The following is a 26,712-nucleotide window of genomic DNA, read 5'->3' as shown; positions in this document are numbered from 1 at the left end:
GCCAGAGAGCTCTGTCTGGTAGTCACCAGCAGCTAAAACCAGAGATAAGCTCCTTTGTGTTTACCCCAGGAAGATACTTCTATCTACTTAAATGGATGCTTCCTCAATTGAGAAACTAAACAGAAGATAAGATACGGGTTTAAACTTGCTTGCCAATCAAACAGAATATTAGATCAAAAATACATCTAACTCAAGATACTCGAGAATGCTGATCTAAATTCTGGTGTTAAGACGAAAGCTTAAGAATGCATCCTTTGAAGGCTGGCTCAACAACAGTTGTCACTGAAGCCTCACTGATCTAGACTTGATTTCACACTGAATTCATTATCATTTCTCTTTTTTCAGGGACAAACAAGATTCTCAAAGCACTAACTCAATTTGACTTTTACATTGGTCACTAGCACTTTGCTGAAATAAACCTTTAAAGAGACAACTCTGCAATTCCAGTCTTCCTTAAAACACTTAATTTGGATAGGTGTAAAAATTAATCAGGGGACTTCTACTTTCAAGACGATAGAGTAAACATAATTCTTCGTAGTCTGTCCACTAAGTACAACTAAAAGCCCAGTTTATAGAGCAAACACAAGATGACGGAAAGGTGGAGGGAAGCAGGCAGAGCAGTGAGGGACCTGAGAACTTAAACCAAGGCTGGGGGCCCCTGGATTTTCTTTTGCCTCATATAATCCAAACTCAGAGCCGAAGGAGCTGGATATGGGCAAAAATCAACAGTTGCTAACCAAAAAAAAAAAAAAAAAAAAAGTCCTTTCAAAAGCCTATTCCTTGTAATCAAAGGACCAGAAAAGGGATAGTCTAGCAAGACAGGAAACTTTCAGACAATAAAACTGCTCTACTGCAGAGACCACCACACAGGCACGCACCGTGGCCCCAGCCCCACCACAGTCAGCAAAATCCAAAGGGTACGTAGATTTCCACCCCAACCAGGGTGTAAGGGGGCACCCCCCCCCCCCCACTCTGCTGGGGTAGCGGCTGAGAAAGCCATGTAGGGAGAAGAGACATCCATTCCTAACTGCTGGTAATGGGTCCCTCCCTCTCCCAGCGGCGCCAGTGAAGACCATGTGGCTAGCTTGGACTTCCATTCCTGCCCAACTGTCAGAGGAGGCACAGGAAGATTCAGGGTTTTCACCCTCACCCACTCCCACTGCAGAGATCATGTCAGGGCTGAAACTGCCTTCCCTGCCCATCACTTTGTCAGGACAGGTCAAGTGGAGATCCTGGACTTTTACCTCTCCCTGGCAATAATGGGGCAGTGTTTCCTCTGCTGGAGCACTGTCAGAGAAAACCAACTAAAACTGAAGCTTTAAACAAGACCCAGACTCTCATAACATGATAAGAAAAAGTCCAGATTTCAACTGCAATTCAGTTGTTACACCAAGAGCCAGAAGATCTCAAACTGAACGAAAAAAAAGACAATTGAGGCCAACACCAAGAAAACTATTACAATTACCTGACAAAAATTTTCAAGCAGCTATGATAAAAGCAACTAGGAAGATATTGAAAACAAATGGGAATAGAAAGCCTTGGCAAAGACATAGCAAGTCTTAGCAAAGAAAAACAAGACATAAAGAAAAAACTGAATGGCAAATTTTAAATGGGACAAAAGTTGAAATAAAAAACTTGTGGATAGGCTCAATAGCAGAATGGAGGGGACTAGGAGCAAATCACTGAACTTGGAGATAGAACAAAAGAAATTACCCAATCCGAATCAACAGAGAGAAAAGTTTTTTTTTTTTTTTCAAAGAGTAGTTAGTATTGGTAAACCTGTGGTACTATAACAAAGGACCTGGTATTCTTGTCATCAGAGTCCCAGGAGAAGAAGAGAAAAGGGCAGGGCTTAAAAAGTACTTCAGAAAATAAAGGCTGAAAACTTCCCAAATTTTGTAAGAGACAACCTTACAAATTCAAGAAGCTAAGTGAATCCCCAATAGGATAAACCTGAAGAAATCCATGCTGAGACATATCATAACTACACTTCTGAAAACTAAAGATGATACAGCTACTCTGCAAGACGGTTTGACAGTTTCTTACGAAACAAAAAGCGTTCTCACCATACAGTATAGCAACAGGGCTCCTCAGTATTTACCCAAATGAGCTGAACACGTGTGGGGTCAGTGTTATATGGGAACACTTTCTGTTCAGTTTTGCTGTGAACCTAAAACTATCCTAAAAAAGAAAGTCTATATTAAAAACAACGACAAAAAACAATGAGGACGTCCCTTGTAGTCAAGTGGTTAAGACTCAGCCTGCCAGTGTGAAGGACATGAGTTCAATCCCTGGTCCAGGAAAATTCCACATTCTGTGGGGCAACCAAGCCTGTGCATCACAACTAGTAAGCCTGTGCTCTGGAGCTGGGGAGGCGCAGCTCCTGAAGCCTGCAGGCCACAATGAGAAGCCTGCACACCACAACGAGAGAGCAGCCCCCACTCACAGAGACGAAGACCCAGCACAGACAAAATTAAATAAAGTAAATAAATTAAAAAAGAAGTTTTCTCTAAAATAATACATTGAACTGAATGAAGATGAAAACATAACATCAGAATTTGCGAGATACTGCAAAAACGACACTAAGAGAAAAATGGGTGGCACAATATCCATATGTTAGGAAAAGGAAACGTCTCAAATCAGTAATCTAAGTTCCCTTCCAAGAACCTAGAAAAAGAGCAAAATAAACCCAGATCAAGCATAAGGAAGGAAAATAATAAAAGAACAGATATCAGTTGAGCTGAAAACATTAAAAGTGGTAGAGAAAAATCAGTGAAATATAAAATGGGTCTCTTTTTTTTTAAAGATCAAGAAAATTGAGAAACCTCTATCAAGTCTGACAAATTATTAATAATAAGATGGAAGACACAAATTACCAATACTACAAATGAAAGTGGGGATGTTAGAAACAGGGGCTGTCTCTTCAGACCCTGCAAGCATAGAATAGATAATGATGGACTAATAGTATGAAATACTCTATACACAAATATGACAACTTCAATGAAATAGATCAAATCTCAAAAAAACCAAAAATGACACAACTTATCCCACATGAAAGAGATGATCTGAATAGTTGTATAACTATTAGAAAAACTGAATTTGTCATTTAAAAATTCCCCCAAAAGAAATCTCCAGGTCCAGACGCTTTCACTGGGAGTGAATACCAGTGTTACACAATCTCTTCCAGAAAAGAGAAGAGACTACTTTCCAATTTACTTTACAAAGTTGGCACTAAATTAGATAAAGACCATACCCAAAATGAAAAGCATAGACCAATATCACTTATGAATACAGATGCAAAAATCCTTAACAAAATGTTGGCAATGAGAATTCAATAATACATAAGAAGAGTTACATACAAAACCAAGAGGCTTATTTCTAGGCATACAGGATGGTTCAATACTTTAAAACCCATCAGTGTAATCTACCATATTAATAGACCAAAGATGAAAACTCACATGATCATATCAATTGGTACAGGAAAAACATATGACAAAATTCAACATACATCTCTGACAAAAACTCTCAGAAAAACTGGAATACAGGAGAACTTCCTTAGCCTTTTAATAAAGACACATAAACACACACAAAACAGCCAACAGCATACTTAACAGTAAAAGACTGAAATGGGAACAAGGTAAGGATGTCCATTCTCACAACTCTTATTCAACATACTTCTGTAAGTTTTCATCGACACAATAAAGTAAAAGAAATAAAAGGCATACAAATCAGGAAGAAATATAAATGTTCTTATGTGATGACATGTTTGTCTATGTTAAAAGCCTCAAGAAATATACAAAGTCTTATAACTAATAAGTGGACTCAATATAGTTAGAGGACATAAGAAAGACATACAAAAGAGTCCGAAATGCAGTACTTGGATGCAATCTCAAAAACGACAGAATGATCTCTGTTCATTTTCAAGGCAAACCATTCAATATCACGGTAATCCAAGTCTATGCCCTGACTAGTAATGCTGAAGAAGCTGAAGTTGAACGAACGGTTCTATGAAGACCTACAAGACCTTCTAGAACTAACACCCAAAAAAGATGTCCTTTTCATTAAAGGGGACTGGAATGCAAAAGTAGGAAGTCAAGAAGCACCTGGAGTAACAGGCAAATTTGGCCTTGGAGTACAGAATGAAGCAGGGCAAAGGCTAACAGAGTTCTTCCAAGAGAACGCACTGGTCATAGCAAACACCCTCTTCCAACAACACAAGAGAAGACTCTACGCATGAACATCACCAGATGGTCAACACCAAAATCAGACTGATTATATCCTTTGCAGCCAAAGATGGAGAAGCTCTAGAGAGTCAGCAAAAACAAGACCTGGAGTTGACTGTGGCTCAGATCATGAACTCCTTATTGCCAAATTCAAACTTAAATTGAAGAAAGTGGGGAAAACCACTAGACCATTCAGGTATGACCTAAATCAAATCCCTTATGACTATACAGTGGAAGTGAGAAATAGATTTAAGGGACTAGATCTGATAGACAGAGAGCCTGATGAACTAAGGATGGAGGTTCGTGACATTATACAGGAGACAGGGAGCAGGACCATCCCCAAGAAAAACAAATAGAAAAAAGCAAAATGGCTGTCTCAGTTGGCCTTACAAATAGCTGTGAAAAGAAAAGAAGCAAAAAGCAAAGGAGAAAAGGAAAGATATACCCATTTGAATGCAGAGTTCCAAAGAATTGCAAGGAGAGATAAGAAAGCCTTCCTCAGTGATCAATGCAAAGAAACAGGAAAACAATAGAATGGGAAAGACCAGAGATCTCTTCAAGAAAATTAGAGATACCAAGGGAACATTTCATGCAAAGATGGGCTCAATAAAGGACAGAAATGGTACAGACCTAACAGAAGCAGAAGATATTAAGAAGAGGTGGCAAGAATACACAGAAGAACTGTACAAAAAAAGATCTTCACAACCCAGAAAACTCAGAGACCTACACAAATACGATGCACTGGTTTTTTACTGATACACTGATTTGAGATGCAAAAGAAAATCAAAAGAGGAAGGAAAGCCTTTTCAACAAATGTGGCTAAAGTGATTAGACAGTCAAAGACAAAAAACCTTAATCTAGTTGTGGTTCCCTGACGGCTCAGATGATAAAGAATCTGCTTGCAATGCAGGAGACTCAGGTTCAATCCCTGGGTCGGGAAGATCCCCCGGAGAAGGGGGATCTCCAGCATTACTGCCTAGAGAATTCCACGAACAGAGGAGCCTGGTAAGCTACAGTCTATGTGGTCACAAAGAGTCAGACACAACTGAGCAACTAACACTTTCACTTTCACCTTACAAAAACTAAATCACAATAGATAATGGTGTTAAATGTAAAATGTAAACCTACAAAACTTTTGGGAAGAGTATATGACAAAACACTCTGAGATCTAGTATGAAACAAAGAGTTCTTAGACTTGACCTCAAAAGCACAATCAATAGAAGGGAAAATTGATATATTAAAAACTTTGTTCTGCAAAAGACTGTGTAAGGAGGATGAAAACACAAGCTACAGATAAGGAGGAACTATTTGCAAACCACATACCTGATGAAGGACTAACATCGAGAATATGAAAAGAATTCTCAAAACCCAACAGTGAAAGAAATATCCAATTAGAACATAAACAAAAGATAAGAAGGAACATCTCATCAAAGAAGATATACAGAAGGAAAAAGCACATGGAAAGAAGTTCAACATCATTAGCCATCAGAGAAATCCAAATTAAAACCACAAAGAGATACCACTACACACATATCAGAATGATTGATACAAAAAAGTGACATTGAATTCTGGTGAGGATGTGGAGAAACTAGATCTTTCATGAACTGCTGGGGAGATTATAAGCTGGTACATTTAATTTGGAAAACAGTTTGGCAGTTTATTTAAAAAGCAAATATGCAACTACCATATGATCCAGCAATCGCATGCCTGGGTAATTTTCCTGGAGAAACGATGATTTCTCTTTACCCAAAAACCTGTCCACTAACATTTATAGCAGTTTTATGCGTAACAGCCCAAATCCAGAAATGATCAGATGTTCTTCAGAGAGTGATTGGTTAAACTGTGGTATATTCATGTCATGGAATACTATTCCGCAATAAAAAAGAAGAAAACACTGATATAAGTAACAACCTGGTTGAAAATCCAGAGGATTATGCTGAATGAAAAAAGTCAACTCCAAAAGATCACATATTGTTTGATTCCATGTATACACATTCCTAAAATGACAACATTTCAGAAATGAAGAACAGACTAGTGGTTTTCAATAGGCTGAGAAGGAGTGGGGACGGAAGAGAACTAGGTGTAGTTATTAAACAGCACCACGAGGGATCTTTGAGGTGATGGAATTCTTCTGTGTCCTGACTATGCTAATGATTTTGTCCAAAGGTTTGGCAAGATGCTAACATTAGCGGGAACTAGGTGGAGGGGTCAGTGTGACTGCTTATAGCTGCATGTAAACTTAAGAGACATTTCTGAATAAAAAGTTTAATATAAAAAGTTAATCAAACCGAATCTACTTCAGATTTGTTCCAGCATCTGAAATAACTATTGCTTCCAAGAATCCTCTCCTTGCTATAATTTTGTTAGCAGCCCAAAGGTTAAAGGTTTCTGAGTTAAGCTTAAGTGTCGCAAACATGTGGAGGAAATATACCTAGTATCCTGGGCCAAAAATCTGCCAAAACAAACTTGCCTACAGAAATCTCCTCAAGAGACATGTATTAGCTTACAAAATAACTAACTGTTCAGCAAGAATTGATATGTGCTTGATAATGTTGCATATTAATTGAGGGGCTTTTATTATTATTCAACTACCTTACTTATTTTCCTCCAAACAGCTATGGGAAATTTCTTTTCTTTAGCTAAAAAAATTCATCTGTAAAACACAAGGACATTTTCATTAATATTTAAACAAAAAGGCAAAGTTCCTTCACTTCCCATCTCAGTCTTCTTGCCAGGGAAAATCACTGTTGTTTGTTTGAAGTATTTTTTTCAGATTATTTTTTGTGTGTCTCTAGATATATGTACAGTTTTATGTCTGTGTGTCTGATATTTTTTAAAATAAAGACAGGATCACACTGTTTATATTATTCAACTACTTTACCCCCACCCTGCTTTAAAATCTCTTGGAAATGTGCATGTTAGTATCCTTAGATCTCATTTAATTCATCCTTAAGTGCCTTACAGTATTTTGTGGTATTGACGTACTACGGTCTAATCCTTTGGCACTTATGATGTTTCCAATTTTTTATATTGCAAGCAATGTAGACATTGGTGAAAAATCCTTGTATGTGTTTCCTGGAGCACATATAAGGCTGTTTCTCTAGGAGAGAAACCCAGAAGCAGGCCTGGCTTTACAGGTATGACCAATATTGTTGACTGGCTGAGACCACACCTGTTCCCACCTATTCCCAATCATCTTCTTCTTTCCTGCTTCCAAAACAAAGGTTGGAGTGACTATGTGACCCAGTTCTGGCTGATTAAACATCACCAAAAGTTTGCCGGGTGGTCCCTAGCAATATTTCTGCTTTCCAATTAAAAATAGCTGGGCCTTTTTCCTTCCCTGAAGGTGGCTGTGGTGTTTGGAGGGGTGGTAGCCACATTACAACATGTAGAAAAGTTAAGGGAATCACAGTGATGTCAGCTGTGATACTAATGAGTTGTTGAACTAAAGCTATCGACAGTTACCTACAGACTGCTTGCTATGTGACAAGAATAAACCTCTGTCAGGTTAAGCTGCAGTGTAAGTCTGGTTTTCTATTACTTGCAGCCAAATGTGTTTCTAAGAGATTCAGTACTCAATTATTCTCTAAAAAGTTTGTACTCATTTCATTCTCTGACAAAAGTCTATAACAGTATTCCTTTCCCAAAACTTTTGTTTACTTTGAATGTTGTCAGTCATTTACATGTTTACTCAAGCTGACACAGGAAAAAAATTTCACAGGAAGTAAAGTGTCATTTCATACATTTATTGGACATTCAAATTTCCTCTTCTACAATTTTTCTTGTTCATATCTCTTGACCACTTTTCTACTGTATTGTTAGACTTTTTCTTATTGATCTGCAAGGATAAATTTCCAGATAGTAAAGCAGCCTGAGCTAAACCCACAGCGAAAACTGCCTCTGTATCTTTATATCATCAGTCAAGTCAAACACGATTACAAAATAAATCTTTGGTGACAGGCCACACCTCTGACAGGGACAATCATCTCTAAGTGGTGCACCACCACGTGGCAAAGTGTCAAAAAGTAATTCAACTTGTGCAAACAACCCAGTCCCCAGCCCATGCTTACTACTTCCTCGGCAAACCTGCACCTAAAGAAAGGTATATGCAACAGTAACACATGGTGAACTAGGCAGAGTCTTTTAACATGCTTCATCTCAGTTAATCCAAATCAAACCCAAAAGGCAGTCATTATCAATCCTATTTTAAGAACAAAAAATAAAAGTAAACTTTTAAAACTAAGAGTTTCTTTCTTATCACAAAATCTTACATTTCAGGCCGCATAATTAAAACCAAAATGATTGAGTTCACCTAAAACTTGAGTGATACAAAATCCATTGTGCTTGTCTAAATATATCAACATGCTTAAGCAAGAAACATTGCTAAACATGTTTAGTGGTTTATGAGTCTGAGGAAGGTATCCCAAAGCTTGGTTCTACAGTTTATTGCCACATAGTTAACCCAAATTATTTTGTTTTAAAGTGAGAAACTAAACTGAGTAGGATTTTAATGCTTCAACAAGAAGCACTGACTAGCCAGCCACCAACCCCACCCTGGAGAGGCAGGTAAGGAATTCCTCTCATCAGTTATCAACCAACCAATCTGACACTAGAAAACAAACAAAATAAGCAGTTAAAGATAATACAAGATTGTCATGAAAAGAAACGTAAACAAGTTGAACGAACAGGCACCATCCTTGAATATAATAAGCAACATCCTTGAATATTTGTACCTGGTTTGATTTTTGGATAACTGTCTCCACTTTTAAAAGTTTAGGAGCTAGAGGAAAAGAGAAAGTTGGGGAGGCGCCTGCTCCTGCAATCAGGTGAGGAGCAGTAGGAAGGCTGAAGTCCTGACAAATATTTCCCCGTTTTCTGCCACACCTCTCCTCACAAGAGCCGTGGATTCTCTCTCTGGCACAACATCACACAAAGCACTCAGTCCACACTGGAGGAGAAGCAGAGGCATCAAATCTCCTCGATGCCTCCAACCAAACTGTCCCGAGGGGACATGCCCAGCCCAGGGACAGCAGGCTAGGGCCCCAAGAACCGTCAGCTCCAGCAGCAGGAAGGTCAGATCAACTGAGGCACTGCCCACTTGGGCCCCAGAGAGACATGGAGATTCATCTGGAGCAACCTCCTCCCGTTTTTTAGCCCATCTGTAAGGCACAGAAAAATGCCGGGGGGAGTCTGATTTTTAATTTTACACAAAAGACAACAAGTCTGCAGACACACAGTGTTTACGGTCTATGGAAAGTGCAAATGAGCTGACAAATCGCCAATCCGAGGGGTGACTGGTGGGTTCTGGTTTTCCCGGTGGGCTTGCCCAGTGGTTTCTGCCTGGGGAGAGGTGATGGAGTGTTGCCCCCCACCCCCACGCCACTCCTCAGCAGAGCCGCACACCTCACCCAACTGGCACAGCAAGCTTAGTAACACATGTTAAGAAATCTGACTCTCTGCCAAAGTCAAAGGCCAGGCTTGGAGAGGGGAGGGGGAAGCATCCCAGTGGGTTGCTCCTGACCTCCGTGCAGGCGTTTGCCAGGCGCACAGCGGGGAGATTTAGTCACCAGAACAAAACAAGCCAGATTCCTTGACCCTTCAAAACTGTCCAAACCTCAGGCCGGCTTACTAGAGGGACGGTAACCCGGGCACGTGAGAGAGGGGGACAACAGGTCTCCAAAAGGGGAAGGGACACAGAGGAAAAGAGCAATGAGGGGTGGGTGATGGGGCCAAAATGTGCTGGAACCAAACCAGGCGCTTCAGCACAGTGCCAGCTCTCCTGGGAGGGACACACGGGGCACCCAAGGGTCCATTAGAGCTGGGCCCTAAAAGGGGACCCCAAACCCTGTAGATGCACCCAACAGGTGCCAACGAGACGGCAGAGTCAAGCAGGGGGCTAGCTCGGCAACGCTCCCCCCACCCCACTTGCGCAACCAATTAAACACACCCAAGCACACAGCCTCACTGTCGGGCGCACACACTGCACACACAGGCTCATGGTCAGGCACAGCACACACTCAATCTTCCTAGGTGTAACTGCACACGCGCACACACACACACACACACACACACACACACACAAACACAACATCCTGCCAGTCCACGGGCACAACATACTCAACATGCCAGTTCAGTGCTGTAGGCACATAGTCTCTTCACACACGGTCAGCCTCACACACAAACTCTGCAGGCTCGGGCTCATGCACACACACACAACTCCACAACCTCCTAGTCAGGTACACACAAACCTCTACGTAAGGTACACGTGCACACTCACAGCCTGTCAGGAAAACCGGTGCTCACGCACCTTTAACATCTCTCAGTTGGCCTGTGCCTACCCACAGCATGCAAGTGTACACACACAAGTGCACACACACCCAATCCGATAGACACATACACTCACAACCTATCCGTTAAGTGCACACACAGCCTTTCAACCTCTGCTCCCTGCATACACACGGCGCACACACTTTCAACCTGCCAGAAACACACGCGGGCTCACAACTTCTCCGTCGGCATGAGCGCACACACAAACTCCTGGCCCGCAGGGTCACCCCCACATCGCCGCCACCCGGGGAAAGGCGCACGCCCCCTCCCGCGCCCGGAGCGGCGCGGGCACATTCCCCCTCCCGCCCGCTCGCCTCCCTGCTGCGCACCCCGCACCCACGCACCCCTCCCCCAGCCCGCGCCAGCGCCCGGCAGCCAACTCCGGCCGCGCGGGGAGTGCCCACGCCCCCGGCCTGCGCCCGGCCCGCCCGGCCTGCGCCCCTCCTTACCTTTCTCGCCGGCGCCCGGGGCCCGGCCCTCGTCCTCCTTGGGGTTGGTCACCTGGGTGATGATGGCCGGGCCGTCCATGGGTGCGCGGCGCGGCGGCCGCCCGCCGGCCCGGCCCCCCGGCAGCCAGGCGCACGGGCGCGCGGCGCGGGGGGCGCGCGGGGCCGCGGGCCGGGGGGGCGCTCGCCGCCGCCGCCTGGGCGCGCCCGCCGCCCGGCCCCGCGCTCTGTGAGAGGCGGCCCGGGCTCGCGCCCCCGCTCCCGCCGCCGCCGCCGCCTCTGGGCTGGAGCGGCCGCCGCCTCGTCACCATGAACCCCGGAGCCGCGCCCGGGAGAGCCGCGCAAGGGGAGGCGGAGCGGGAGGCCGGGCGCCGCGGGAAGCGGGAGCGGGCGAGGGGGAAGGAGCCAGCGAGGAGCGAGGGCGGGCGGGAGAGAGGGAGGGAATGAGGGAGGGAACGAGGGAAAGCGGGAGGGCGGGCGGGTGGGTGTGTCCCGGCCGGGGGACCGGCCTCCGCCGCCGCCGCCGGCGCTGCTGGCCAGCCCCGGGGGGAGAGGGGTGCGGGGTGAGACCGAAGCGCTGGGTGGAGGGCGGGAGGGGTTCTTGGGCAGACGGTGGCGGGGGACGGGCTTCGGGTGTAGGGGCTTCCAGAGGGGTCCTGGCGGTAGATGTGAGGGCCGAGGTGTGTGGGGGTGTCAGAAGGCCTGGGAGGATGAGTGGGGTGAGCGGCCTGGGGTGCGAAGGCCGTGAGGAGGAGTCTGGCAGATGAGTGCGCTGAGGGGTGTCGGGGGCTAGGCAGAGGCCCGCGGGGGTGCGGGAAGGGCCCCGGGGTCCGAGGAGAGATCGCACGGATGGGAGAGTGAGGAGGGCCCTTGGAGGGGTGTTTACCGGGAGGAGGAAGGAAGAATAGGAGGTAGATGCGAGGGATGGGGACAAGGGTCCCGTGAGGGTGTCGGGGGAGGTGCTGGGTGAGGAGCATCTCGGCACGGGAAGCGAGGGGTAGGACGCATGGCGCGGAGGGCAGCGGTTTGCGAACAGAGGCTGCTAAGGGTGGTCCCTTACACCTAGGCGGCCCCGCGGAGAGGTTCGGGGCGCTGGTGCGAGGGAGAGCTCGGGAGTGTGAGGAAGGTTCGGAGGGACACAAGGGTGCGCGGGGCGGGGGTGACGGTCCCGGAGTGTGGGGAATTCCGAAGGGTCGGGAGAGAGTAGGAGTTGGGTGGGGGAAGGGTCCGTGGACAGGGCTGGAGGCTCCAGGCGTGGGATACCTGAGGAACCCACTTCAGCGTCGGTCTCGAGGGCCCGCGTGCTGGGCTGTGGGTCTTCGGGGACCAACCTCCTGGCACGTGGCGGGGGTGGGGAGTGTAGGCGTCAAGCGGGACCTGGGCAATGGGCATTTCCGGGTGCTGTGCAATAAGGGGCCCAGTCCGGGGAGCGAGTGGAGGGCTGAGGAGAGGAAGGGGCCTGTGGCTGCCGAGCTGAGCAGGGACTGTACTTCTGAAGAGCAGGCAGCCACTGTCAGGCCTGGGGCGAGGGCCAGAGCGCTGGCATGAAGGCAAAGTGCCTCCTCACACTTGGAGGGCCCGGGGGCCGTCTCGCTCCCGCGCCTTCGCCTTGCAACTTGGAAGCGGCGCTGGAAGACCAGTACGCCAGGGGGCGGGGCAGTGCCGCAGGAGGGCGGGCCCGGGAGCGGGGCGGGAGCGCTCGTGCTTGCTCTCCACCAATCAGGAGGATCTGGGAGGGCCCTCGGAGCGTGACGTAGGTGGGCTAGGCTGAGTGGGCGAACTGCGGCGTGGAGCGCCCTGCGCGCGCACTTCACGTCCATCCTCGTTGTGGCTTAGAGGAAGCCGGGCCGGTAGGACGTTTTCTCACTCCACGACCCCTGGAACCCGGAGCTGGTTGCAGGCAAATCGCCTGCTCATCGGGGGAAGCAACTAGCCTCCTCTAAGTTTTCAAGTACACTTCCCAAAGCGCCTCTGGCAAAGGGCAGCCAGCTGACCTAGCGGGTCTCTTCATCAGGTGGAACCCAGATAGGGTTCCAGTGTGGGAGATAGTCCTGGGACAGGGGCCCTGTAGCCGAGGCAGGTGAGGAAGCATTTCAGGGGAGCTACCTAAAAAGGTAGTGGGGGGCGGTGAATTTGCCCCCAAATCCAGGACCTCAAGTTACATCTGGGTTTTGAGCTTGTGAGGTGCCAGCTGCCTCGTGTGCTCACATGTGAGTAAGCTGCTCTTCTGGCGGCTCCTTTGGGACTGCAGTGAATTGCCTGGGGCAGCTGAGCCATGAAGGTTGAAGCAAAGTGCCCTTCTGGTTAGGAAGGCAAGCCTTAGTGTAAGTAACCCAGGCTCCACCACATGCCTGGCCTAACCCTTCCAAGGGCAGAACAACTTAGGGCCCCGTGGCACTGAGAACTTCCCTTGTCCCCACTTACAATGCTCTTCTCTTTGTTCTGAGGTTATGGCTGGCCCAGGGGCTGGCAAATTAAAATGTTCTCTGGATGCAGAAAAGGGAACCCTCCTACACTGTTGGTGGTAATGTAAATTGGTAGAGCCACTATGGAGAACAGTATGCAGGTTCCCTACAAAAACCAGGCTTGAGATTTCCCTGGTGGTCCAGTGGCTAAGACTCCACACTCTCAATGCAGGGTGCCTGCTTTTGATCCCTGGTCTGGGAAGGAGATGCCACATGATGAAACTAAGAGTTCGCATACCACAGCTAAAGATCTCACGTGCTGCAACTAAGACCTGGCGCAACCTCCCCCAAAACAGAGTTGCCATAAGATCCAGAAGTCCCAACCCTGGGCCCATATTCCAACAAAACTTGCACCCCCTATGTTCACAGCAGCACTGTTTACAACAGTCAAGACATGGAAGCAAGTCTAAATGCCCATAGACAGATGAATGGATAAAGAAGGTCTGCTATATACATATATACAATGAAATATTATACAGCCATAAAAAGAATGAAATGCCATTTGCAGTTGCTTGGATGAACCTAGAGGTTGTCATACTAAGTGAAGTAAGTCAGACAGAGAAAGACAAATACCATGTGATACCACTTGCATGTGGAACCTAAAACATGATACCAAGGAACTCACCTGTGAAACAGAAACAGACCCACATTTGTAGAGAACAGATTTGTGGTTGCCAAGAGGGAGTGCGGGCAGGGGAGGGATGGATTGGGAGTTTGGGACTAGCAGATGCAAGCTATTACATATAGGACAGATAAACAACAAGGTCCTATTGTATAGAACAAGAAACTATAGTCCATATCCTGTAATAAACCATAATGGAAAAGAACATGAAAAAGTATATATACATATGTGTGACTGAATCACCCTGATGTACTAACACAATACTGTAAATCAACTATATTTCAATAATTTATATACATATACATGCATTCATATATATATATGACCCAAGGAAGATGATAGGGCTTTGGGTGGACCTGTCCTTTGATTTCTAGTAATACTTACGGAATAGAACAAACTGAAACTTTAAAAGAACAGAATATATATACACACACACATACATGTCCTCTGAATTGAATTTTTAAAAACCATTAAATTCTAAGAGGTCAGAGAGGGATCTTCCAAAGATAGCTGTGCCAAGTGATACAGTTCTACAGTTCTTGGTATATAAACACAGATCAGCATCCCACTGCCTGGTTAATGAAGCATCCCATTATCCAGGGCAAGGTGATGTGAGCATGTGGACTCACGTGAGGTAAGGTTTGGATTCCTTTTGGGTGGGGGACTGTCAGAGGGTCTGCTCACTTAGCTGAGGCTGGGAAAGAGCTCAGAGCCCAGGGGTTTAGGGTTAAAGGAAGTAATTTTTATACACAGATTATCTTCTGTCTGGCCTTTCCTGTCATATAGATTTTCCTCAGGACCCTCCAGTAACAATCTTCCCTTACCTGCATCCTCCACCTTCCTCAGCTTCCTGAGACCACCTGAAAAATAGAATAAAAAACCGATCTTTACCTTCTTTATCTCAGGTTCAAGCAAGAAAATAGCTTGCTTTCACTCCTTCTCCTCTATATTCTATTCATTTAAAGTTTCAATATATTATTTATTTCATATGTATGAATAAAAATCAAAGGACAAGTTCACCCAAAGCGCTATCATCCTCTTTAGGTCAGCCTATTTTCCCTGTCCTTGCCCATATGTTGACATAATTTTTATGTAGCTATAAAAAAACTATGGTTAAAATTATAAGGTGAGCATTTTTCCATTTGGTGACATAATCATCATAACTACCATTCTACATGATTGCATAATACCTCACTGAATGAGTCTTACATAATATCTTGGTTTTTCAGATGAAGCAAAGATTTCAGAATTGCTACTGGGACAACTGATAAGCCACGAGGAGAAACTACATATTGACCTTGGTACCTTATAAGATACCAAGATTGATCACTGAATTAAATATAGAAAATTCATATGTAAATATACCAGAACAAATAATGGGTTTTTTAAAAATCTTGGATGGTAAAGACCTAAGAGAAACAAAAACTCCAGAAATGACAAAGGATAAGATCGATACACTTGGCATCATTTGTTCATTCAATGAATATTTATTGAGTACCCACTATGTGTTGCTAGGTTCTGTTCTAGACACAAGATCTCAGAGTAACACAAAACGACGGTTGGGGAGCTGGATTATGATACTCACACATCAGTACTATCTAGCAGCTGTCCTGGGGGCCTTAAGCCCCCAGCACTTTGGGCTCTCCAGGAATGGGAGAGAGCAGCCCCAGTGACCCAAGGACAGGTGTCAGTCATCGGAGGCAAAGCACATCCAGCCCCAGAGAGGAAGGCAGTAAAGAAACAGTAAAAGGGCTCTAAGAGGACAGTGCACCCGAATCTTGGGTCTGTCACATTTTCCAAACTCCTCTCATGCAGTGTCCTTGCACTATTTAATATTTTTCTTTCAATTCACTTGATTTAAATAGAATTCTTTAAACAGAAAAAATTGGTGGATAAGATTTTTTGAGACACAAATAGAAAATGTAAGGAAGGACCACCATGGCCCTAAAAAGAAAGAGTTGCACAGACTGAGGGGCATAGATACCAAGGTTTTGGGGGGATGGGCAGGAGACCGGGCCTGGTGAGCCTTGGCCCTGAACTGCATGCAAAGAGCAGGAGGGCAGGTGGGAGTGTTGGTGGGGGCAGCCTGGCCTGGAGTCTCTTGGAGATTCCCGGGGAGAGCCCCAGGGTGGGAGGGGACGATTGGACCAGGAGGCGGGGGATGGGGTGACACTGCTCTGAGGCTGCCCTTGTCAAAGGAACACTGGGTGTTGAGATCAACGTGAGGTGGTGATTTGAAGACAGGGGGACTGGGGGAAGGGTACAGAAGGAGTGTCCGCAGTAGAGAGAACAGCATCATGCTTCCAGGCTTAGAGGTGGCGGAGAGCACCTGTTGGGAAAAGTCTGCAGTGGCTGGAGTTTTCAGCTCTGGTGATGCATAAAGCAGAGTCTTATAACGCAGGAGAGGCACCTGTGCTTTACTCTGGGGACTGTGGGAATGACATGTTCAGATATGTGTTTAGAAAGTTCCTATTGACCAACAGGGTCGAGGCAGCACAGGGTGATGCTGCATGAATCCAGAAAGGAGTGGAGGGCGGTGTGCTCTGGACCTGCCATTCCCAGCCTGCCCCTACTCTGCTTTGTGGTTTTGAACCTTTGCCCCCCAGGCTCTGTTATTGGTCTGCTTTTTCTCTTCTCTGTGGGCATCTCAGTCTCAAATTTTGTCTGTCTGTTACCTAGCTTCTGTACCTGTTTTTCTGTGTCTCTGTCTTTCTCTGATTCTAGCTTTTCTGCTTCTGGCTCTGTCTTCCTGGTTCCTTTTAGGAGCAGAGCCTGAGGGCACCAAGTCTTCTGTTGGGAAAGAAGTGGAAGTGGGATCTGGGCAAAGATTCCTGATGGTCCGTCAAGTGGATATGAACCTGAGCCCACCCACGATCTCTCTCTTGGGGTCACCTTGGGACTGAATGAGGTTTAACCAGGCTCCATTCCTTCTCTCATACTGTGAACCAGGCTCAGAGTTTGAAGTCAGTTCCCCAAAGGCCTGCTCTAACTTAGGACAAGCTACACCCACAGAGGTCCTTTCATATATCCTCCAGGTGTATACTGGGTCCCCTCAGTGAGCCAGGCTTGGGCCAAATGCAGTAGACAAAGTATCTTCAAGGAGCCTGCAGTCTAACGGAAGAGGCAGAGGACTAATCAGGGAATGGCAGTCCAGGGGGTCTTCTCAGAGGAGATGATGCTAACAACATCATTTTTGAAGCCTTCAGATTCTGGGCAACAGGACTTTTCCATCCATAGTGTCCACAGAGAAGGCTGCATATGAGGACCAGGAGGACATAATGATGAAGGAAGAGATTATGGTCTTGAAGGCCAGGTTGAGCTTGGGCTTTAACCTGCGGGTGATCCGAAGCCATTGATACTTGTTGAGCAAGGCAGAGGCACCATTTAAGAAACTAGTTTGGATCTGTAGGTTGAAGTGAAAAACAACTCAAACCAGCTTAAGCAACAATGGAAGGGGGACTCTATTGGCTCACAGAACTAAACCACAGTACATGCCGGGGCTAGACTGGTCTGGGGCAGATCCCCTGAATGTAGGAGCTGGAGGTCCCTAGGGGGAGGATGTGAGCTCTTGCTGCTCGCCCCCCACCCCCCATCACCTGGAGGATCAAGGAACTGGGGAGCCCCCAGGCTTCCTTATGCCCCAAGACACCCTGTCTATTCCTCACTCACTTTGCCCCAGGATACCATTCTTAAGGGCTCCTCAGCAGTTCAATTTTTTACCCTTAATACCCATGCTTTCCCACATCCTGATTCTTGCTTTTCAAGAACCCCTCTTCCCCTCCATCACACATGGGTCCCTCAACTAAATGCCTGTGTCTACTGCCAGCTGGGGCCTCTCAACCGTCTTCTCCCTCTGCCCTTGTCCCCAGGGATGCCTTCCATCTGTACCCAGGTGGGATCTGTACATAGGATCCTTCCCACCTAGAGATACTTTACTCCCAAGAGTGTGTGTGTGCGTGTGTGTGTGTGCACGCGTGTGTATGCTTAGTCACTTAGTTGTGTTCAACTCTTTGCAACCCCGTGGACTGTAGCCCACCAGGCTCCTCTGTCCAAGGGATCTCCCAGGCAAGAATACTGGAGTGGGATACTGGAAATACTTCTCCAGGAAAAGGCAACCCCACTCCGGACTTCACTCCCAGGAATAAGGCCCGCTACTGGGCCAGTGGGCCAGCAGGTGAAGCCTGCCCTCTGGTGGCCCCCATGTTGTGAGGTCTTTTTCATGTGCCCAGTTGGATATGGAAGCTGGCCTCTCTCCCTGCCAGCTCCCCGGGGGGCTGGTATCCTAGCTAGAGGGGGCTCAGTTGTGTCCCCCAGCTTCAACTGGCTGTTGTGATGTGCACATCTGCTCAGCCTTTCCCTGAGTATTAACAGAAAATCCCTCAGGAATGTGAGGGCTGGGGTGCTTGTCTGGAGGGGTGGAGAGCAGGGGAATTAGAGTGATGTGTTCCACTTGGCAGCTGGTGAAATGGCAGAGCGAATGCTGGCTGCTGGTGAAGGAGAAAAGGGCAGTCAGCCAGGAGTCCCAAGCACAGACAGAAAAGGACGCGTGGAATAAAGGTGGTGGTCAGCATGCGTTTGGAGAATTTGAGAGCAAGACTCAGCCGGGGCTCAGATAGACTCCGGAGCCTTGGGGCTGAGATGTTGTGTCCTGGGGGTACCCAGATCCAAGAAGCCATCCTGGAAGAGGACACCCTAGCCACTTCCCCTCTACTTCCAAAATTCTCGATCCGCCCCGCCCAGAGAACTTGAGTGGACTGAGGGGACGCAGTCCTGGGTCTAGGTCTTCCCTGGAGCCCCGAGTATGGGGAGGACCTGGTCTCACCCTGAAACCCTGTTACGAAGGAACAGCTACAGAGGCAGGGTGGCAGGGCAGACCTGTGTCACTTAATCCATGCAGCGGCGGCTCTGCTGCTTAAAGGGGCCGAGTCACCGAGTCCTGGGTTGGTTTGGTGACTCTGGAGCCGATGAAGCCCTGTGAAGTGGGCCCCTACTCACCAATCCCCTACATGGATTGCCCCTTCAACACCTGCCCTGCGTCGGGCCCTAGGTGTCGCCTGGCCAGGCTGGTGGAGACGGCTCTGGCCTGGCGGCTGGCATCTGGCCTCTCCCACCCACATTCCTCAGCCCCTGGCACTGGCCCGGCCACAGGTGCCCCGTTTGCTCCCTGACCTGTGCTTGCTGAGGCTGCGTAACCCGACGGGGACAGACCCAGACCTGCCCACAGTCTGTGGCATGACCTGTTTCCCGGGCAAGTCTGGTCACGGACACACAGCTTGGCACACACAGGAACAAGCTCATTGGTACACAGGCTCACATTCATGCCAGGACACAGGGCGCACCCTTGACGGGGCTGTCTCTGCCCAGGCTGGTTTCTCCCACCTTGGCACTGCCCCCTTCCTTGCTCTCCAGCCCTCCCTGGAACCCTGGTCTCCTGCCCTCCTGGCCCCAAACGCTCCTTCATGTACACGAACACGTGAGGGCAAGGGCGCATTGGTGGGCAATTTCTATTTTTCCTGCAAATGTCCCCAGAGGTCTAGAGGGAGAGAGGCCCAGCCTATCTCTTTTGGAAGTGGAGGAATGGAGAACACAGGGAGGGGAAAAAAAAAAAAAAGATCTCAATAAATCAGCCTGTTTCTTGATTCCACTCTCCCTCCCTCCCTCTTCCTTTCCTCCTCCAGTCTCCCCCCTCCCTAGTTCCCCACCCCACACTGAGGCAATGGGCCTCTGCCTCACCTGGTCTTCCTGCACACCCCTAAAGCTGCACCCCAGGGAACCACCACGCACTACTCAGCTGACTACCCGGTTGCATGGCCGTGGGTGCGTTCCCTGTGCCCTATGCTGGAGTGCTGGGCTGCGGTGGGTGGGCGGGCATGTGGGCCCCGGGGTGAGGGCTCCCTCTCTCTGGGCCTCCCCTCTGCAGGCAGGAGCAGGCAGATGACGGTCAGGTTCCAGGAGGCTCTGGAATGAGTGCAAACCAGAAGAGGGCACCCATCCCGGTCTGAGCTTGGAGATGGGACCAAGGAAGTGAAATTTCTGGACATTTTTGGATGATGAAAAATTATTTTTAAAACAGTAAAAGTAAAATACTTTGGAAAAATGAAGAAGACACTAGCCACCCACATGGATGTGGCCAGACCTTGAGTGTTCACAAAACTCTTTAACATTTTCTGTCTCTGTGAGCCATTTTGTAACATTTTGTGTCTCTGTGATAAAGGTGGGTGAGTGTCTCTCATCCTGTTTGCTTACTGTATGCTAGCTCTGGCTGGGTACCACATGGCCCCAACAATGAGAAGCCCACTTGGCTGCAAGGAATGAGACTGTCTTAGGGAAGGACCAGCATGAGGGGCTCACAGCAGGGCTCTCTGCCCCACCCAAGGCCTCACAGGAGCCCAACTCAGATCCTGGAGAAGCCACCACCTGAAGGTCCCAGGGATGCTGAGGTCCCACTACTGACACCAGGAACCGGAGCATTCAGGATCAGGGCAACTCCAGCCCAAACTCCTGTTATTCCAGAATAAGTTATCTGTCATGAATGAGGCTCTCTTAGGGTCTAGGCACTTGTCCCCTGCTAGCATCTCACTCATTTTCATTTTTGGGGGCCATGCTGTGTGGCTTGCCGGATCTCAATTCCCCAACCAGGGACTGAACCTAGTCCAAGGCAGTGAAAGCCCAGAGTCCTAACCCGGAGACCACCAGGGGACTCCTGACTCACTCATTTTCATAAAAAGTGAAAGTGAAAGTTTAAGTCGCTCAGTCACATCCGAGTCTTTGTGACCTGTGGACTGTATGTAGCCTGCCAGGCTCCTCTGTCTGTCCATGGGATTTCCTAGGCAAGAATACTGGAGTGGGTTGCCATTCCCTTCTCCAGGGATCTTCCTGACCCAGGGATCAAAGCCAGGTCTCCTCCATTGCAGGCAGATTCTTTACTGTCTGAGCTACCAGGGAAACCCATTTTCATAAACCCCAGTTTAAATTCGAGATAGAGGATTTGTTCAACTTAGCTCAAGTTACTATAGTTGTATAAAAATCACTCTAACACTTTAAAAAAATATTTCTATGCATACGACTTACAATTTGGGCAGGACTCGACAGACATAGCTCACTTCTGCTTTACATGGTGTCACTGGAGCTTCTTGAAGGCTGGGGCCGGAATCGCCTGGAGGCTCACGTTCTTTCATTGTGGCTGATGCCAGTTGTCGGCTGTAGGCTGAGACCTTTGGGCTCTTGGCCGGAAAACCTGCGAATGGTTGTATCAGCCATGCCTTTTATTCACCCAGCTCTGATGTTCTGACATCCTGGGGCCCTGCTGACTCTGGAGTCACTGCCCATCCCAGGGCTACCTCATTCCTAGAAAAGCAAATAACTTGTTATAAACATGTCTTCCAGGTTTCCCTGGTGGCTCAGTGTTAAAGAGTCTGCCTACCAATGTAGGAGGCGTGGGTTTGACTCCTGGTCCGGGAAGATCCCACTTGGTATGAAGCAACTGTGTGCCACAATTACTAAGCCTGTGCTCTAGAACCCGGGAGTCACAACTACTGAAGCTCATGCACCCTAGAGCTTGTGCTCCACAATAAGAGAAGCCGCCACAGTGAGAAGCCCTCATACCGAAACTGGAGGGTAGCCCCCGCTCTCTGCAGCTAGAGAAAAAGCCCAGAGAGCAACGAAGACTCAGCACAGCCAAAAACAACAACAATAACAACAAAAACCAGCATGCCTTTCATGCAAATCAATCAATCCAGAGCCACCTCCTTGAAGGAGCTATTATACCCCAGGCCCCTACTGCCCTAATCCCCTCAGGACCAGGTAGCAGACAACTAGAGTTAGTCCCTATATCCTAGAGCCCACTGAAATTATTCTAACTAGCCAGTCCTAAACTGGCTAACCTGTCTCACCCGTTCCTTTCCATTGACACCACAGGAAAATCTCCTGCCACAGTTTCCCTTTCCTGCTCTACCTCCTGACCCAACCTGGGGCTTCCTCGTGTGTGCTACCCCCCACTTCCCCGTGGCATAGTGCAAACCCTTATCTTGGAAACGCTGAGAATAACAAACTGTCTTTTCATCGGCAATCATCTCTGGCCTTTCCTAGGCCCAATCAGCAGGGAGCCTCCTCCGACTTGAGTATTCCCGGCCTGTGCTTCCCTTGGCCTGAGGACCTATTAACCAGGAACGTACAATTGCAGAATGAGAAGGGAGAGGCGGGAGGAAGGTCCCCTGGGTCAGTCTGCAAACTGCTTTACCGTATCCTGGCTCCGGCAGACGGGGCTGCACCCTCAAATGAGACCATCCCACGTGCTGCACGGGCCCCCGAAGGAGGCCCTGCTGCTCAGAAAAGCTTGGTGTGCCAAGAACAACATTTCCCTTTCTGATACCGAAACACATTTTTCTTCCTTTCTAACTTAATTCAGCTTTAAAGTTTCTTTTCCTCTTTTATTGATATAAATATATTTTCCTCAACAGTGGGGTTCTGAAAGCTTCTTAGATACCCCCCAGTGCTGTGTATGGCTAAGACCAGGAACCGGGGAGCAAGGCTGCTTGCACCTCTCCAAAGACAGCTGATGAAACGCAGGACTTCCGCAGGGGAAGACTGTCTGGACCACAACCACTCTTCCTTGTCTCTGAGGATGGGGGGCTGCCTTCAGATGGAAACTCCTTTATTAGCAAATTGATTATTATATAAGGGCTGTCTCTGCAGCTTCCTCACTGGTGCTAAGCTGCTTTAAAAGTTCCAGATGCAGCAAAGCACTCTCCAGCCCTGGTCATGGTTGTTATCAGACTTCACTCAAAATCAACTCAAGAAAACAGCTTTAAAGTCGAGACTGCAAACTGGCAGCCCAGGGGTGACATCCAGCCCACAGGCCCATGCTTGTAGCAAACATGGTTTGTCACTATTGTTTTGTTTTTGCTTATGCAGTGCAGTCTCTCATACTTTTTTTTTTTATAATTATAGACTTATGGAAACTTTGCAAGAATAAAGAATTCCCAATATACTCCTCAACTACATTCCCAAATGTTAACTTTAATCCCCTGTATTGTTATTATGTGGACCGTTTGAGAATAAGCTGCAGACTTACTCCCAGTTTAGTGAGTATTTCCTAAAAACAAGAATAGTCTCTTTTATAGCCACGTAAAGTTATCCAATCAGGAAATTAACATCATTACAGGAGACCTTAATCACCTGGAGACTTTATTCACCTTTCATCAATTGACCCATTCTGTCCTTTATAGCAAAAATGAAAATTTATTTTTTTCTGGTTCAGAATCGAGTTTAGGTTTATGATGTTAGGTTTCTCTTGCCCCCTACCCCCAGCTTGCTATACATTCTCCAAGGCCGGGGGTCAGCATTTTGGTGATGGCACGGATTTCTGTGTCTCCTTTGCGTCTGTATTTTAACGAAAGGCTTAATAAATTGCTATGAGCAAACTTTGCAGTTAGCCTCTCCCTGACAGGAGGCCCTGTAACCTCCCTAAGTGACTACATACAGGCTACATCAGCCAAGGGTTTTATTTTTGGGCTTCCCTTGTGGCTCAGCTGGTAAAGAATCCACCTGCAATGCAGGAGACCTGGGTTCAACCCCGGGAGAACTCCAGGGGATCTTCCCAAACCAGGGGTTTCTGGAGGCTCCCACTCCAGTATTCTGGCCTAGAGAATTCCATGGACTGTATAGTCCATGGGGTTGCAAAGAGTCGGACATGACTGAATGACTTTCACTCACTCAGTCAATCTGAAACAGTTACTTGGTCTGTCTTTCATGACTTTGCCAGTTGCAAGAAGCACAAGCCAGTTATTTTATAGGATATGCCTTAACAGAGGTTTGCCTATTGTTTCTTCACCATCAGACTCAGGTTGAGACTTCCCCGGTGGTCCAGTGGCTAAGACTCTGCACTCCCAATGCAGGGGGCCTGGGTTTGATCCCTGGTCAGGGAACTAGATCCCTCATGCCACAACTGAAGAAAGATCCCACATACCATAACTAAGATCTAGTGCAGTCAAATAAATAAATAAAATAAATATTTAAAAAAGATTAGACTCAGGTTATTCATTTTTGGCAGGAATGCTCCAGAAATGACATTGTATCCTTGCTTTACTGTGGCATGATTGGTAACATTTTTGGCAACAGTAACGGCAGCAACTTTAAGGTTTGTTCATGGTAAATGTTGCCCCTTTGTGTTTTTCCCCTTTCTAATTTAAAAGCTTTTTGTGGGGAGGTGTTTGGAAGCCATGCAACTATTCTTTCTTTCATCATTTAGCCTCTCGTTTTAGCATCTGTTGATGATTCTTGCCTGAATTGGTTACTGCTACCAGGATTTCCCCCAATTCATCAGTGAGAGTCCATTCGAGTTGGTTTCTGTGTGTGTTTGACATCTCCCCATTATTCCTTGTTTTTTTTTTTTTTTTTTTGGTTGTGCTGCGTCTTCGTTACTTTTTGCTAGGGCTTTCTCTAGTTGCAGCCAGCAGGGGCTACTCTTTGTTGCAGTGTGTGAGCTTCTCATTGTGGCTTCTCTTGTTGCAGAACACAAGCTCTAGGGCATGTGGCCTTCAGTAACTGCAGCACATAGTTTCAGAAGTTGCGTCTCGAGGGTCCTAGAGTAATGGCTCAGTTGCTCCACAGCATGTGGAATCCTCCCAGACCAAGAATTGAACCTGTGACCCTGTGTTAGTAGTCAGAGTTTTATTCACTGGGCTACCAGGGAAGTACTCCCCCTACCCCCCCCCCCCCATTATTCTCTGAGCTCTTCCTTACTTCCTGGTCCAACGAGATGTTCCAGGCTCACCTTGTCCTTTGCTGACACTAGACCTGGAGTCAGTCATCTGTCTAACGAGTCTCGATTCTTTTTACTGGAGAAGGATATTTAGGGACCAAGATCTGGGGCCTGGATGTGTATTCATTGCTACTAGGGTATTATTGATTCTAGGCTTACTCAGTGTACTGACATATAAATTTATCTGTTTATCTATCATCTATATCAATTTCTCTGTCTACATCTATATCAGTCTCTTTACCAGTCATTTTCTATATTCAATCTGCTAAAACCATGAGTTTATAGTGATACCTCCAATTCTGATCTAACACCACAAATTTCTTTATAGCTTTCCCTCTTCCCCTATTTGTAACTCCCATCTCTGGTGGTGAGAAACTTGACTCTTTTAGTTCATTCATCATATACTTGTGTGTTCACTCTTAGAATACCCAGAGAGCAGCTGCAGAATTGCTAGCTCATTCTACAGCAAAATCCATCCCTTTTATCTGCAACATACATTGCAAATGTTACCTTTTTGGCCTTTTATCTGTAACATAGATTGCAAATATTCTCTCTCATTTTGTCATTTGATTTTGCTTATGGTTTTTTTTTTTTCTTTTTTTGCAAAGAGAACATTTTTGTGTGGTCAAATATATGAATCTGTTCTTTACTGTCACTGAATTTTGAGTCCTAGGTAGAAAGCCTTTCCTAACACCAGATTATGAAGGAACCCATCTAAATTTTCTTCTTGTACTTGTATGCTTTCATCTTTTACAATTAGATCTCTAATCAATTTGGAGCTTATTCTTTCATAGGGTGTGAGATAAGAATTAATTTTTTTCTTTGTTTCATGGCTACCCTGTTATTCCAGTACTATTTATTACAAAGTTAATCTTTGCACAGTGGTTTGAGATGCCATATTTTTTGTATATTAATTTTCCATACATGCTGAAGTTGATTTCTGGACTTTTTATTCTGTTCTACTGGACTGTGTATGCACAAATACCACAATGTTTAAATTATAGAGGCTTTAGAGTATATTTTAAAATCTAGTAAAGCCAGTCCCTGAGACTCACAATAGTTTTTTTCCCTTCAGTGTTTCCCTAGATATTCTTGACAACTTATCTAGCCCCATTAAAAAAAATTTTGTCCTCAAAATGCTTCCAACATTTAAAATGGGGAGATATCACATGAAAATATGGATTTCTGGTTTTTCTTGAAAATTTGGGATCTTATCAACATGGACCTTTCCTTTTCACATATCCAATGGTATAGAGCAGAGCAGCAGCTGACGCCTTCACACAGGCCAGTGGTTTCCAGGGCTGGATGGCGCCCACTATGCCCTCTGCCCTCTGATCCCTCACCTTCACACATTTAAGTTCCTTGTGTGGCATCTAAGTTGGTGACTCAGGCTTTAAATGGTCAGGAAAGTTATATATCATGTCCACACTCAGTCATCTATTTCTCTGTCTCATAATAAGATGTTATGAAAGGGTTGTGTCTGTTTTGTTTACTGCTATGCCTCCAGGGCCTAAAGGGAAGGTTTAAGGCATAGTTGGCACTTAGTAATTATCTGTCTAATGAATAAGTGTTTATAGATAAGAAACAAGAAATGATAAAAAAAAAAAAAGTGTTCTCTTTTCAAAAATCCATTCAAAACACCTCAAGTAAAACCATTATGGGTGGGAGTAAGTGGGTACAGTGCTTACAGAGAGCAATTTGGCAATATTTCTCAAAAATTATAAATGTATAGATTGATTTTCCTCACAGTTCTACTTCTAAAAATTTACCCTAAGTATATTTGCACACAGGCAAAATGATGATTTTCCAGGTTACTTACTGAAGTAATAATAAAAGGTTCAAAAGAAATTACATTTCCTTAAAAAAG

General features: G+C 46.5%; 1 protein-coding gene across 1 annotated transcript in view; it reads right to left on the bottom strand.

The window, feature by feature from the left end:
* CTDSPL (CTD small phosphatase like) overlaps positions 1 to 11,368 on the bottom strand; it is a 116,527-nt gene extending 105,159 nt beyond the window's left edge. Inside the window, exon 1 of the mRNA XM_065933000.1 lies at positions 11,000 to 11,368. Coding sequence (XP_065789072.1) covers positions 11,000 to 11,078 — 79 coding nt within the window. The 5' untranslated portion in view covers positions 11,079 to 11,368. The remainder of the gene's footprint in view (positions 1 to 10,999) is intronic.
* Positions 11,369 to 26,712: the final 15,344 nt, after the last annotated feature.

This window comes from Muntiacus reevesi, chromosome 4 (genome assembly GCF_963930625.1).
Source record: "Muntiacus reevesi chromosome 4, mMunRee1.1, whole genome shotgun sequence".
Taxonomy (NCBI): Eukaryota; Metazoa; Chordata; class Mammalia; order Artiodactyla; family Cervidae; genus Muntiacus; species Muntiacus reevesi.
This window is presented reverse-complemented; position numbering and strand designations above follow the sequence as displayed.